The sequence below is a fragment of the Mustelus asterias genome, chromosome 2, assembly GCF_964213995.1.
Source record: "Mustelus asterias chromosome 2, sMusAst1.hap1.1, whole genome shotgun sequence".
In the NCBI taxonomy this organism is placed as follows: Eukaryota; Metazoa; Chordata; class Chondrichthyes; order Carcharhiniformes; family Triakidae; genus Mustelus; species Mustelus asterias.
The window spans coordinates 73,038,500-73,054,549 of NC_135802.1; the positions used below are offsets into that span (position 1 = coordinate 73,038,500).

Sequence of the window (16,050 nt, forward strand, 5' to 3'; positions counted from 1 at the left end):
TGAAGCATATTTAGGCATAACTAGCCTGTAGCCAGGCTGTCACTGTTTTCAATTCATTAATCAGTTGCCATTACGTGAACTTTCAATCGACTACTGAATTCAGATTATTGTGAAATTATTAAGCGAGGGCTGCTTTTTTTTCTGTTGATTACTGGTGCATGTTTTCAATTTGTGATGCTAGCTCCTCTGAAGCTGAAGCTGTCTCTACTCTAATCCCAATTTCCATCCCTGTATTATTTCATATTCTTAGTTTTCAACTACTTTTCTAATTTCCTCCCTAAATAAACTCACTTTAATTGTCATCTCTGATGGAGCATTTCATTTTCTGATAACACTATGTTGAATAAAAATTATTCTAACTTCCTCTTCTAATAATTTTTGGTTTATGCGCTCTGTTGCTCATTTAATTAACCAGTCTCACTATTTACCCTTTCAAAGGTTCTCATAGTGCAACCTCTATTTAATAGTTTTCCAGTGACACAACCCTCAATCTTTTCAAGCCTTTTCATAACTGTAACCTCATTCACGTGAATGTTTGCCATATTTCTATAACTCTGCCATATTTCCATAATTCTAATAGTGTCCAGAGCTACATGCAATACACCAAAGGCCTAACTTTTGTCTTCAACAAATTCAGTATCACTTCCTTCATTTCTTTCACTTTATTAAAAGCCTTACTGTTAATGACCTATACCCTTTCACTGTTTTTTCCAGTGTGTTTTATTCACATTTCTCTGCATCTGTCATCTATCTGTTCATTATTCCAATTAATATTCCATTATTCCAGCTGTTCATTATTCCAATTTGCCCTCCTGTAATTTCTTGCATCCTTCCTTACAAGCATTTTAATCACCAGCAAATTTTCATATCATTACTCCTGTGTCTCTTTCTAAATCAATTATACATCGAACATAAGTGGTTCCAGAAATATCCCTACACCACTACCTATTTCCCACTAATCCAAGAGATTTTTGTCATGCTGTCAGTTTAAGTGGATTTAGGTTACAATCGAATTAACACTAACTTTCAGTGAAGTATGATGGGTGTGCAGGGTGACATTTTCCTACTTTACCCATTAGAACTATGACAAATAGTAATAACAGTTAAATATTATATTTTCTTACTACACTTTTATCCTGCAAATGTTGGAAATCTGAAATGAGATCAAAAAAGGTTGGACATGCACAACATTTGACAGCATATCCCCAACAAGGAAAAAGACCAACTAACATTTTGGATTTCTCAATAGAACTTCATTCAGCTATCCTTTGGCTTTACAAATTCTGATTTACCTGTATATTTGCAACATTAAAACATTCTAAGATCTGTTGCATGAAAAATATTGTTTAGAGCAGTTGTAGAAAGTTGTCCACAGATTTTTAACTGAAGAGTAAAAATGACACCAATTCTTTAAACCGTAAACAATTGTTACAACAATCTTTATTTCTCTCCCATGCAGGCTCGTTCATAGTTTTCTGTTCTCCCTTTTTGCTCTGTTCTTTCCCTCCATCTCTGAAGGTAATTCCTTGTTGTAATTCATCATGGATGTCTTCTGGTACCTTTTCCCAAACTGACTTTGCTCATGCCTGAGCCAAGATGATTATAGAGCCATTTGATTATAGATTTTACAGCTGAGCTTGATCCTTTCCTCACTCAAACACTTCCAGCAGAAACCATTGCACAGTAATCAGCAGCAGAAATCTGAGCAGTTTGGCATTTCCTAAGCCAAGGCCAATTGCAGCAACCCTCAGAAATCAACTAACTTAGCACAGAGCAAAAATCAAACCCAGAACCTTCCAGTTTAGTATGGATCAACTATTGATTGGCTTACCAAGTGGAGTCACTAGGGAAGTGTACATTTTCAAAAGTTCAACTAGTTAGCTGCAATCTTATTATTTATACCTTGTTTATTTTAGATCAGAAATGTGGAGACAAATCAATGTCTGGATAATATGGCAAGAAAGGAAAATGAGAAAGTGGGAATATTTAACTGTCATGGTATGGGAGGCAATCAGGTGAGTTGATCTCTGTTTATTTTTGCTTTTCTCTGTTTATTTTTGCTTTCTCTGTTTATCAGTATGTCAGTATATCAAATCAGGATGTATTGAGCAGTGAACATCCCCACGATTAACATTAGTTGTATGCCACACAATCCACCTGCAGCAATACTAAGTGATCCTATTTTCTGTCTGCAATATGGATGCCCTGCAAGATAGGGAATCTCATCTGACCAGGTAGAGAACAAGTTAGACCAATATTGAACGGTTGGGGGTGATCCTGAGCCCACGCTCACTGTCCGTGTGAATGCAGGCAGGGTTTCATGATCCTGAAGTTGTACAGCTCGCCACTGAGATTGCAGTCTCGAACCTTCCCCATCCTTTGCTGTTTTACATGAATTTCAATACATTTCCATATCATTAACCCACCCCCTTGCCAGATATTGACCCCCTGCCAGATATTGACCCCCTGCCAGATATTGACCCCCTGCCAGATATTGACCCCCTGCCAGATATTGACCCCCTGCCAGATATTGACCCCCTGCCAGATATTGACCCCCTGCCAGATATTGACCCCCTGCCAGATATTGACCCCCTGCCAGATATTGACCCCCTGCCAGATATTGACCCCCTGCCAGATATTGACCCCCTGCCAGATATTGACCCCCTGCCAGATATTGACCCCCTGCCAGATATTGACCCCCTGCCAGATATTGACCCCCTGCCAGATATTGACCCCCTGCCAGATATTGACCCCCTGCCAGATATTGACACCCTGCCAGATATTGACCCCCTGCCAGATATTGACACCCTGCCAGATATTGACACCCTGCCAGATATTGACACCCTGCCAGATATTGACACCCTGCCAGATATTGACACCCTGCCAGATATTGACACCCTGCCAGATATTGACACCCTGCCAGATATTGACACCCTGCCAGATATTGACACCCTGCCAGATATTGACACCCTGCCAGATATTGACACCCTGCCAGATATTGACACCCTGCCAGATATTGACCCCCTGCCAGATATTGACACCACACCAACATGACGTCACACTACCATAGTTTACAACAGGTTCACACAGATGTGAACATGTCATGGGGCTCTCACCGGGGGCATAAAGGGAAGTATAGCCCTCGGGGGGGAGAGGGACATGGCCAGGAAGTGGCCTCACAATGTCCTCTGGCACTGCCCCTTGGCACAGGTTGTCACTTCCAAGTTGGCATGCCAGTGTGACAGTGCCAACCTGTGCCAAGGGGCTGGCCCCAGTGGGAGCCTCATGGGGGAGGGGGGAATCCATTTAGATGTGATGGTGGCTGGGAGCGGACGGAGGCACAGGGATTCCGGCAATGGCTGTTGCTAGATGGGGGATAGGTGGTGGTGGGTGCCGGCTCTGACTGTGGGTGGGAGGTGGAGAAGGGCCTGATGATCAGCTGGGGGTAGGGGAACACAAGGGGCTGATTGGTGGGGGGGGTGGGGAACCGACAAGGGGCTGATGGGGGGGCACAAGGGGCTGATGATGTGGAGATACGAGGGGCTGATGTGGAGGTACGAGGGGCTGGTGATGGGGGGGGGGGGGCGCGGGGCTGGTGATGGGGGGGGGGGCGCGGGGCTGGTGATGGGGGGGGACGCGGGGCTGGTGATGGGGGGGATGCGGGGCTGTTGATGGGGGGGGACGCGGGGCTGGTGATGGGGGGGGACGCGGGGCTGGTGATGGGGGGAACGCGGGGCTGGTGATGGGGGGGGACGTGGGGCTGGTGATGGGGGGGGACGCGGGGCTGGTGATGGGGGGGGACGCGGGGTTGGTGATGGGGGGGGGACGCGGGGCTGGTGATGGGGGGGGGACGCGGGGCTGGTGGTGGGGGGGGACGCGGGGCTGGTGGTGGGGGGGGACGCGGGGCTGGTGGTGGGGGGGGACGCGGGGCTGGCGACGGGGGGGGACGAGGGGCTGGCGACGGGGGGGGAACGAGGGGCTGGCGATGTGGGGGGGGACGCGGGGTGGGCGCGGGGCAGGGGGAACAGGAGGGTGTGGGACAAGGAGCTGATGAATGTGGGGGAGCAGGGGGAAGGGTGGTGATGGGGGGAGAGAGAGAAGTGCAAACTCCAATCAGGGGTGAGGATGGGAGTCCCTGAGACCTCCATGACGGGCTGGGGGGAGATTTATACATGTTCTAATTGGGGCACTCTTTAAACATGGCGTTCTAATCTCTGTGCAGCCAGGCTTTGTTGGTGTGTCAAGGCCCTGTCCCGCTGAATGATGGCTTGAAACACACCATCTTGATTTTTTTTTAGGCAATGTTGTAAGATCTGGAGAGAAAATCAGTGTGTTTCCCTCACAACACCTTGCCATTTTGTGGTAACATTCCCCCCAGTGAGCTGACTTGATTGGAAGCCCTTACAGTTCAAAATGTGGTTATTTTATTAGGAAGCAGGTGCTGAACTAGATACACTGCAGAACCGTGTTTGACATTGAAAAAGCAAATATTTGCTGAAGCACTATTAAATTCCAGGCTGGAAGTGGCCCTTTTTGTAGGTTTACGTTTTTCTGCACAGATCAATGTGCAGCTTTTACCATTTTTCTTTGGGGAATTTAGTGCACTCCGGAACTTCCCAGCTAACAAAGGAATATACAACATTACAGATTGAAAAGATGGAGTTTGGGAAGAACAGAGTTTGAAAAAAATGTACTATCTAATATATTTGAACCTGAGGATTTGGTAATTTATAGAACAGAGTAGCACATTCTGTAAGCCAATTAAATGCAGTCAATTAAAAAATGTCACAGAAAGATGCAACTAGAGTAAGCCTGTAGTGTTGAAGCTCACATCATCCATTAACAACCATAGTGTATGATTATATTAATATGATTGGAGCTCATTAAAGCTGTCTGCTTGAAGCTTGTTGTTTGAACCTGTTCAGCAATGGCATTTGCTTAATCATCCTATCACTGTATTGCTATAGCACTGAAAGAAATCATTCGATCTGTTGTGTCTGTGCTGGCTTTCCAAATGAGCAATTCACTTGATGCTATTTTCTCATCACCTCCCCATCAAGCTGCACATTCTTCCTTTTCAGAATATCATATTCCTTTTATTTCAGTTATTTTCAATGAGCCTGATATTGTCTTGAAGCATAAAATATATTTCTCTACACTTGAGAATTTTAATCTTTATTATATTTACTGATTTAATCATATGTTTTTCATTCTTTAGGTGTTTTCCTACACTGCAAACAAGGAAATTAGAACTGATGACTTGTGCCTAGATGTGTCCAAACTTAATGGCCCTATCATGATGTTGAAGTGCCATCATCTGAAAGGCAATCAGCTTTGGGACCATGATGCTGTGGTAAGTGCTTTCCATCCAGACATAGCTCAGAAACAATAAGTTTTGAAATTATTTTTCTCAAGTATTGTGCTTGTTGCACAAAGGCAATTGTACTAATACAGTTAAACTTAAATAAACAAAATGATTCCAAACATGCAGGTTCAGTTAGCACATGAATTGAAACCAGTTACCTTTGGCTGAAGAACTGTTGTGTGGAAATAGTTTCCACAATTCCTAGAATCACAGATATGGGGAAAGAGTAGCTTAAATGTCATTCAAAACAACAGCAAAATAGTCTACATCACTGACTGTCATTCACCTAGGGTTTCGCGCACTATCGTTTACTTGGGAAGCTGCTCCTCCCAACTGGCACTATATTGTTCAAAGTTAATGTTTTATTTATTAGTCACAAGTAAGGCTTACATTAACACTGCAATGAAGTTACTGTAAAATTCCCCTATTGTCCCAGTCTGGCACCTGTTTGGGTCAATGCACCTAACCAGCACGTCTTTCAGAATGTGGGAGGAAACCAGAGCACCCAGAGGAAACCCATGCAGACACGGGGAGAACGTGCAAACTCCACACAGACAGTGACCCAAGCCGGGAATCGAACCCGGGTCCCTGGCACTGTGAAGCAGCAGTACTAACCACTGTGCTACTGTGCCGCACTGCTCTACTGCATCAGCAAACTTGTTCTAGGCTGTTGCCACCCTGTCTCCTAAATACAACCCAAGCTACTTGCTTAGCTTCCATGTTGCTCCCTTGCTCACTTTCTTGCCTACAGGCGAACACTGGGTCCTGCTCGTACCAAGGATATTGACCATTTTGTGCTCTGTTCCACTTTAGTTGGCAGTTCTGAAGAGTTATAGTCCAGAAAGGCTATGGTAAAGCTTTATTGCCCAGCCACTGAGCCAACTGGGCATTGTTGCCTATGTTTAAAGTTTTCCACAAGGTTCTAGGCTGATCCACTGGCTTCTGCTGCAAGTTTGCTCATGCTTAGAAGTTTACTGACATTTGGACTGAATTCATCTTTTCCACTGGTTTACACAACTGCTCCGCTGACACCTCAGACTGAAATCTGCTACTGCTCCAGATCTCTTGGACTGAATTCCACTACACTGCTGACCTCTTGGTTGTGTATCTTTCCTCTGCTGGTTCTTGATTTGGATCAAACTCTACTCTTCCACTGGTTCTCTCTGCACCATTCTCCATACATCCATATTTCCCCTTGGCCAAACTCTGTTGGTCTGTGATTAATTCTTTACACCACCAATGGCTGCTAGATCACTTCCCCAAGTCTCTGAGGTCACTGGGATCAATCATCACTCCTCCAGTGTGTCCTGGACTAGACTTCATTCCTCCACTGTTTGTTAGACCGCGCTTTTCCACTGCTGGCCCCAAGTTGATCCTTCGTTGTTACGACTAGCTACCTATTTGACCCTCTCACCCAAACAGATCCTTTAACTATTGAACTGTTTCCCTGCTCATTCAAAGTCCTATACTAATAATTGTTCCTTGTTATGCTTACTTGTCTCCGCACATCAGGATGATCCTCACATCCTCCTTAAAGTCTGGGTAGCAGAACAGGATGCAATATTCTGGATGTGGGCTCTTTAGAGCCGCGTCATTTAGGGCAGCACGGTGGCACAGTGGTTAGCACTGCTGCCTCACAGAGCCAGGGACCTGGGTTTGGTTCCCAGCTTGGGTCATTGTCTGTGTGGAGTTTGCACGTTCTTCCCGTGTCTGTGTGGGTTTCCTCTGGGTGCTCCGGTTTCCTCCCACAGTCCAAAGATGTGCAGGTTAGCTGGATTGGCCATGCTAAATTGTCCCTTAGTGTCAGGGGGACTAGCTAGGGTAAATGCAAGGGGTTATGGGGATAGGGCCTGGGTGGGATTGTGGTTAGTGCAAACTCGATGGGCCAAATGGCCTTCTGCACTGTAGGATTCTCTGATTTGATGATTCTTTATTGCATCTCCTATCTCTTCTGCCAAAGTGGATCAATCACTCTGCGACTGGATCCTGAACTTCCTAACCCACAAACCACAATCAGTAAAGATAGGCAACAACACCTCCTCCACGACCATCCTTAACACCAGTGCCCCACAAGGCTGTGTTCTCAGCCCCCTACTATACTCCTTATACACCTATGACTGTGTGGCCATATTCCCCTCCAACTCGATTTTCAAGTTTGCTGACAACACCACCGTAGTGGGTCGGATCTCAAACAATGATGAGACAGAGTACAGGAATGAGATAGAGAATCTGGTGAACTGATGCAGCAACAATAATCTCTCCCTCAATGTCAGCAAAACAAAGGAGATTGTCATCGACTTCAGGAAGCGTAGAGGAGAACATGCCCCTGTCTACATCAACGGGGACGAAGTAGAAAGGGTCGAGAGCTTCAAGGTTTTAGGTGTCCAGATCACCACCAACCTGTCCTAGACCCCCCATGCCCACACTATAGTTAAGAAAGCCCACCAACGCCTCTACTTTCTCAGAAGACTAAGGAAATTTGGCATGTCAGCTACGACTCTCACCAACCTTTACAGATGCACCATAGAAACGTTCTTTCTGGCTGTATCACAGTTTGGTATGGCCCCTGTTCTGCCCAAGACTGCAAGAAACTACAAAAGGTTGTGAATGTAGCCCAATCCATCACGCAAAACAGCCTACCAAACTGTGATACAGCCAGAAAGACTCTGTCCACTTCCAGCTGCCTCGGCAAAGCAGCCAGCATAATTAAGGACCCCACGCACCCCGGGCATTCTCTCTTCCACCTTCTTCCCTCGTGAAAAAGATACAAAGGCTGAGGTCACATATCAACCAACTCTAGAACAGCTTCTTCCCTGCTGCCATTAGACTTTTGAATGGACCTACCTTGCATTAAATTGATCTTTCTTGCATCCTAGCTATGACTGTAACACTACATTCTGCACTCTCTTGTTTCCATCTTTATGAATGGTATGCTTTGTCTGTATTGCATGCAAGAAACAATACTTTTCACTATGCTAATACATATGACAATAATAAATAAAATTTTAAAAAACAAATCACCTGACACTTCTCTGTATTAGATTCCATTTGCTACTTGTCTACCTATTCTGCTGTGCCCTGTTGCAATTGATTGATATCATTATTACTATCTGTCAGACCTCCCAGTTTGCTATTATTGGCAAATTTTGAAATTGTATTACGGATTCCAATATCTCAGTCATTTATATATAACAGAAAATGCAGTGGACCCAGCATTGAACTTTGGGGAACAGCACTGTCTATCATCCTCCAGTCTAAAATGCAGCTATTTACTACGACTTGCTGTTTTGACTAGGAAGGCATGGTGGCACAGTGGTTAGCACTGCTGCCTCACGGCGCCAGGGACCCAGGTTCAATTCCCAACTTGAGTCTCTGTCTGTGCGGAGTCTGCATGTTCTCCCCATGTCTGTGTGGATTTCCTTCCACTGTCCGAAAGACGTGCTGGTTAGATGCATTGGCCATGCTAAATTCTCCGTCAGTGTACCCGAACAGGCGCCAGAATGTGGCGACTGGGGGATTTTCACACTAACTTCATTACAGTGTTAATGTAAGCCTACTTGTGATTCTAATAAATAAACTTTAATCTTTAAAACTTTAATTTTTTGGTATTCCTTGGACTTGGGAGGGAGGTGTTGATCCGTTAGAGAAAATCTCCATTACAAGAGAGGAAGTGTTAGGTTTTTTAGGGAACATTAAAACTGACAAAGCCCCAGGGCCTGATGGCATCTATCCTCGACTGCTCAGGGAGACGAGAGATGAAATTGCTGGGCCTCTGACGGAAATCTTTGTCGCTTCTTTGGACACGGGTGAGGTCCCTGAGGATTGGAGGACAGCGAATGTGGTCCCGTTGTTTAAGAAGGGTAGCAGGGATAACCCAGGAAATTATAGGCCGGTGAGCTTGACGTCCGTGGTAGGGAAGTTGTTGGAGAGGATTCTTAGAGACAGGATGTATGTGCATTTAGGACGGAACAATCTCATTAGTGACAGACAGCATGGTTTTGTAAGAGGGAGGTCGTGCCTTACAAATTTGGTGGAGTTTTTTGAGGAAGTGACAAAAAGGGTTGATGAAGGAAGGGCCGTGGATGTCGTCTATATGGATTTCAGTAAGGCATTTGACAAAGTCCCACATGGCAGGTTGGTTAAGAAGGTTAAGGCTCATGGGATACAAGGAGAAGTGGCTAGATGGGTGGAGAACTGGCTTGGCCATAGGAGACAGAGGGTAGTGGTCGAAGGGTCTTTTTCCGGCTGGAGGTCTGTGACCAGTGGTGTTCCGCAGGGCTCTGTACTGGGACCTCTGCTATTTGTGATATATATATAAATGATTTGGAAGAAGGTGTAACTGGTGTAATCAGCAAGTTTGCGGATGACACGAAGATGGCTGGACTTGCGGATAGCGAAGAGCATTGTCGGGCAATACAGCAGGATATAGATAGGCTGGAAAATTGGGCGGAGAGGTGGCAGATGGAGTTTAATCCGGATAAATGCGAAGTGATGCATTTTGGAAGAAATAATGTAGGGAGGAGTTATACAATAAATGGCAGAGTCATCAGGAGTATAGAAACACAGAGGGACCTAGGTGTGCAAGTCCACAAATCCTTGAAGGTGGCAACACGGGTGGAGAAGGTGGTGAAGAAGGCATATGGTATGCTTGCCTTTATAGGACGGGGTATAGAGTATAAAAGCTGGAGTCTGATGATGCAGCTGTATAGAACGCTGGTTAGGCCACATTTGGAGTACTGCGTCCAGTTCTGGTCGCCGCACTACCAGAAGGACGTGGAGGCGTTAGAGAGAGAGTGCAGAGAAGGTTTACCAGGATGTTGCCTGGTATGGAGGGTCTTAGCTATGAGGAGAGGTTGGGTAGACTGGGGTTGTTCTCCTTGGAAAGACGGAGAATGAGGGGAGATCTAATAGAGGTGTACAAGATTATGAAGGGTATAGATAGGGTGAACAGTGGGAAGCTTTTTCCCAGGTCGGAGGTGACGATCACGAGGGGTCACGGGCTCAAGGTGAGAGGGGCGAGGTATAACTCAGATATCAGAGGGACGTTTTTTACACAGAAGATGGTGGGGGCCTGGAATGCGCTGCCAAGTAGGGTGGTGGAGGCAGGCACGCTGACATCGTTTAAGACTTACCTGGATAGTCACATGAGCAGCCTGGGAATGGAGGGATACAAACGATTGGTCTAGTTGGACCAAGGAGCGGCACAGGCTTGGAGGGCCGAAGGGCCTGTTTCCTGTGCTGTACTGTTCTTTGTTCTTTGTACTGGAGAATTGAAACATAAAGCCTTGTTCATAAAAGAATGTAAAGATAAGCCCAGCAACTACAGGCCTGTCAGTTTAACTTTGGTGATAGGGAAACTTGTTAGAGTTTCTTTGATGATGCAAATTGATGAAGACTGTGTTGTTGATGTCGTTTACATAGATTTCCAAAAGGCACTTGATACAGTGCCAAACAACAACTTTGAGAAAAGTTACAGCTCATGGAATAAAAGGGACAAGTCAGGCGCAGATCAGAATTCTCTCAAAGCTGGATCCAGAGCTCCCTTGATATTTCAGCAAACTTATCCAGTAACAGGAGGGTATTCAGAAAAGTTAAAGATGTCATGGGTTTTTAAGCAAGTCAAAAGGAGGGCCTGTAATAGGGTGGAAGGCAGGAAAGATTAAGTAACAGAAAGATTGGCAGGGCATGGTTAAAGTGAGTGGTAATGGGGCAAGTAAAGAAATAAAAGATGAGGTGAGAGTGACAGAATTATGCATAGCTGCCATCTGAAAGCAGGAAAAATGAGCAAAGAAAAATGAGCAAAGAAAAATGAAACAAAATGGGATCAGAAGTTACAATTTGCAATTGTTGAGCAGTGATGAGTCTGGAAGGATTTTAAGTGACAAGTGCTTAATCAAAAGATTAGGTGCTATTCCTCATGTTTGCTTTTGAGCTTCATTGGAACACCACAGAAGAACGAGGGACAGCGAGATCAGTCTGGGAGCAAGGTGGAGAATTAAAATGTCAGGTGATGTTTCCAATGCCTTGTTAACCTTGCAACTTTGTGACTAATAACAACCATCAATGCTCCAGAAGTTTCATCCCTATTTTCTCAGCATTTCTGGGCAAATTCTATTTATCCCAAGAAATTTCATCATTTGGAGCCCTTTCAATTTGTCTAGGACTTGCACCATATTTGTACCAAAGTCATTGGATTCAAAAATTTTGCTTTGGTTGTCTCTCTCTTTCACACTGGCATGTTTTACGCATCTTCCTTTGCAGATACTTTAAGGATGTACTCATTCAGGATACTTATTGTTTTGTGTTTATCCTTGGCTTTGAGCCTCTTTTACTTTTCATATTTTGCTTATTGGTTATAAAATTAAATGCGCAGTTACGTTTTATCTACATTTCCTTTGTCCCCTCAATCACTCATTTAATGTGTTTCTCCATGATCCTATATTCATAATAGTTGAACTCCTTTGCAAGATTTAGAGGTCATTTTCTTCATTTCACTTTTAATTTGTCAGTCCATTTAAAAATCATGCTTGCTTCATTTAAAGGTGTTTGATTTATTCTCTACTAAACTATTGATAAACATCCTGTTTTGATTCATTTGCTTTGGTTATTCCCTCATTTCTTTGAATTGAAGACTTTTGCCGTTAGATATCTGGCTCTTGGCCTTCAATATATCTAAATGCAAGATTGTGTAGCCAATGCCTCTCAGGGCTTTACAACTTCTGTTCCTTGTACTTTGTCAGGATCATTAATGAATACCAGGTCTGAATCAGCGATGCTTCTCATAACATCCTTGAAGCACTTGCCAAATCTTATTCTAAACCACTTGAATTTTCCCATTGTATATTGGGTTGCTTCAAGGCTCTCTGTGAATAGCTTGTTTGCACTCATGTTTTTAATCAGTAGCAATAGACCTGAGAGTACTAGCAATTTCTTACTTTTTTTTTCAGAAATTGACACTGTTACATGTGAACAGCAACCAATGCTTGGATAAATCCACAGAGACAGACAGCCAGGTGCCCACCATGAAAGATTGCAGTGGGAGCCGCTCACAACAATGGATTCTGCGTAATGTCACACTTCCTGAGGTTTTCTGATGGGTCAGCTCTGAAGATTTAATGGGCTACCTCTGTGCACCTTACTGCTAGATTTGTACTTAAAATGAACTTCCATTTTAGCAGCTAATAGGTTCCTCCTCTGAGCATGTGGACTCATTTTGAAGGATGTTCAACACAAAACGTTTTGGTCTTAGAACTGTATTCCTTCTTCATGGTTTGAGACTACAGACTTTGGAGAAACTGTGCACACTGATGTTTACATTGTTTCTAACTGATTTAAAAAGGGGAAAGTGGGGCTGACAAGATTGTTTAAATCTCAGTGAATGAACTTGCACTGTTCATTAAGCAAATATGGTTTAATCTAGGAAGTGGTCCTGACATATCACTAGTTTTCTGTGTCGGCAGCATATTATTGTAATTTAATTGCACAATTGTTGTGTTTGTCTGAAATCGTGACATAACCCCAAAAAATGCCCAAAATATCTCAGAACATTTTGGTTTTTCCGTGGTAACCGATATTACATAATATCTGAGCAAGAGTACAATGAATATATATCAAACACTCATTTAAATCACTTTTGTATGAATAAAGATCTATTTAACAGGGACAGAATTCATGAAAAAATGAATAATACAATTATGATAACTTTAATTTTGTGTAGATTTTTATACCTCAATGAAGAATTAACCAGTTCTGATTTACAAATTGTGAACATACTGTTTTGTTTGCATTAGCAGTTGTTTCAGTTAACCCTTAATACAGCATAATAGAAAAGTAGAGGCCACTTAAAGAAAGGAAACTGTGCAAACATGTTTTTTTCCTAAACTATCTTATTTTGTTTATTTTTTTTCTCCTTCATATTTTCTCACCCTGGTTTTGCAGACTATTGACTTTTGTTCTTTTGGCTCCTTCCCAAATTATCCTCCAAGAACTGCTGCTATGAACCAGTCAAGGAGCATTTCGCTAACCAACTTTTGAAAGATAGTGAATAAATGTTTCTGTATAGTTTGGCTTTGTATTCTCGATGAATAATGCATTTGCTCATAATGTTAGGATTGTGTGTGGCCTAGGTTCTCTTGGATGTAGATTTTCTTTTTTTTCCATTTTATATATTTTATTTTATAAAACCCATTAAATTCACAATAATAAATGCTCATTCATCAGTTGGACTGAGCTGCAGCTGGAGTTTTTGCAGGAAGAAGTCTTCACTCCGTCCATATACCATCTTACCACTCCATTATTTGTATAATTACACTAGATTCTGTGAAATACTGGTGATTGCTTTTTTCCTAATAAAATTTTGAAAATGGTTCAGTCATGTGTGTTTGCTACCTATCCATATCAGACAGCAATAAAATATCCAGTTTATACAAGTCCTGTGTTAACTTTGTTTTTGGTTTCTTTCCCTCTTTTTTTTAATCCCCTTTTCTCTCCTTTCCCAAAAGCACTATTCTTTGGATATTGTTCCATTGGTTCTGGACATCCACCAGTACCAATAAAAAAGTAAAATACTGCAGATGCTGGAAATAGTCAACAGGCAGCATCTGTGGGGGGAGAAACAGAGTTATTGGCCGGAATTTTATCATTGTGCCCACAACGGGAATTGGTGCGAGAGAGAGGTGGACCATGGTTGACCTCGGGCAGGATTTTGCACTTTCGGGATGAGTGAGGCTGTAAAATCCCACTGAATGATGCCCTTGCATTAGACTTTGCAGTACCAACATTTAGTAGCCATTTTTCATGCAAACCCCTGGGAATGAGTGTTGTCATACCATTTGACTGGAATGTGTCATGGTCAAGGCCAAGTTTGCTGTCGTTTAGCCATACATTCATAATGTTCCAGCAGGCAATCACTAAATCATTCAGATTTCCTTCTCCCTAACTCTAGCATTGAGGATATCTGGAACACCTCAGTTGCTGGTCCAGCTAACTCCACACAAACTGGAAATTAAACTGGGGCTCTTAATCAGTATATTCATTTCAATTTTTGGCAACATTTGAAACTTGACATGTTGTTTTACATTCCCTTTTGTAGCATTTACACCCAGGTTTAATAGTAAATGATTTCTTCGTATCTCAATTCTTTTTTCTCCCCTTGTCCACACACTCCCCAATTACACCTGATGCACTCCATTCATTAAACAGTTTCGAAATACCTGACCCTAACCATCTTCTTTTCAGAGTGGATCTTTCTACATTGTCATCCCCTACCAGGATGATCTGAGGACTCTCTTTCCTTGAATGGAGTCCCAAACAGTTTCCATTCAATACCACCTTCCTCTGCCTGGATCAACTCATTCTCACATTGAACAACATGTCCTTCAACTCTACCCACACATAAAAGTTGTTACTACGGATATTTGCATTGGTCCTGGCTATGCCTGCCTTTTTGTGCGACGTGCAATATTCTCTGCTCTGATCCAAGTCAAACCCTCCCTAAATCTTTTAACTGGAAAATTTTGTCAAATTTGTTTCCAATTTATTCCTTGAAAGTGGAGTCACAGGTGGACAGAGTGGTGAAGAAGGCATTCGGCATGCTTGGTTTCATCGGTCAGAACATTGAATACAGGAGTTGGAACTTCTTGTTGAAGTTGTACAAGACATTGGTAAGGCCACACTTGGAATACTGTGTACAGTTCTGGTCACCCTATTATAGAAAGGATATTAATAAACTAGAAAGAGTGCAGAAACGATTTACTAGGATGCTATCAGGGCTTGATGGATTGAGTTATATGGAGAGGCTGGATAGACCTTTTTTCTCTGGAGCGTAGGAGGCTGAGGGGTGATCTTATAGAGGTCTATAAAATAATGAGGGGCACAGATCAGCTAGTTAGTCAATATCTTTACCCAAAGGTAGGGGAGTCTAAAACTGGAGGGCACAGGTTTAAGGTGAGAGGGGAGAGATACAAAAATGTCCAGAGGGGCAATTTTTTCACACACCGGATGGTGAGTGTCTGGAACAAGCTGTGAGGTAGTAGTAGAGGTGGGTACAATTTTGTCTTTTAAAAAGCATTTTGATAGTTACAGGGGTATGATGGGTATAGAGGGATATGGGCCAAATGCAGGCAATTGGGACCAGCTTAGAGGTTCTAAAAAGAAAAAGGGCGGCATGGACAAGTTGGGCTGAAGGGCCTGTTTCCATGCTGTAAACCTCTATGACTGACACACTTTCACCAAAATGTGGACCATCTTTAACTTGTCCCTTTCTTTCCTTGACTTTATCTCCATTTCTGGGGATATGCTATCAACTAATATTCATTGCAAGCTCACTGACTCCCATAGCTATCTGGACTACAATTAATCGCACCCTGCTCTCTCTAAAGATTCTATCCTAGTTTCTCTGTCTCCATCATTCCTATTATGACAATGCAACTACCATGCTACTGATAAGTCTTCCATTTTCCTCAACAAAGAATTCCCTTCCTCCCCCACCCCTCCGGCCACCCCTCCACTGTGGTTGACAGGGTCTTTGACCATGTCCATTTCATTTTATGCACTTATGCTCTCACTCCTTACCCCCCTCCACTCTAGAATCAGAATAGGGTTCTTTTGACTTCATATACCACCCCTTCAGCTTCTGTATTCAATCAATTATCTTCTGTAGTTTCTGCTATCTTGAATTTGCTCTC

General features: G+C 43.3%; 1 protein-coding gene across 3 annotated transcripts in view; it reads left to right on the forward strand.

Annotated features, from left to right (window-relative positions):
* Positions 1-13,735, forward strand: part of galnt1 (UDP-N-acetyl-alpha-D-galactosamine:polypeptide N-acetylgalactosaminyltransferase 1) — a 132,653-nt gene extending 118,918 nt beyond the window's left edge. For all 3 annotated transcript variants that reach the window (XM_078237096.1, XM_078237080.1, XM_078237088.1), the window contains 3 exons: positions 1,917-2,015; positions 5,219-5,353; positions 12,313-13,735. In XM_078237096.1, the coding sequence (XP_078093222.1) occupies positions 1,917-2,015; positions 5,219-5,353; positions 12,313-12,459 (381 nt within the window). In that variant the 3' untranslated portion in view covers positions 12,460-13,735. The remainder of the gene's footprint in view (positions 1-1,916; positions 2,016-5,218; positions 5,354-12,312) is intronic.
* The last annotated feature ends 2,315 nt before the right edge of the window (positions 13,736-16,050 follow it).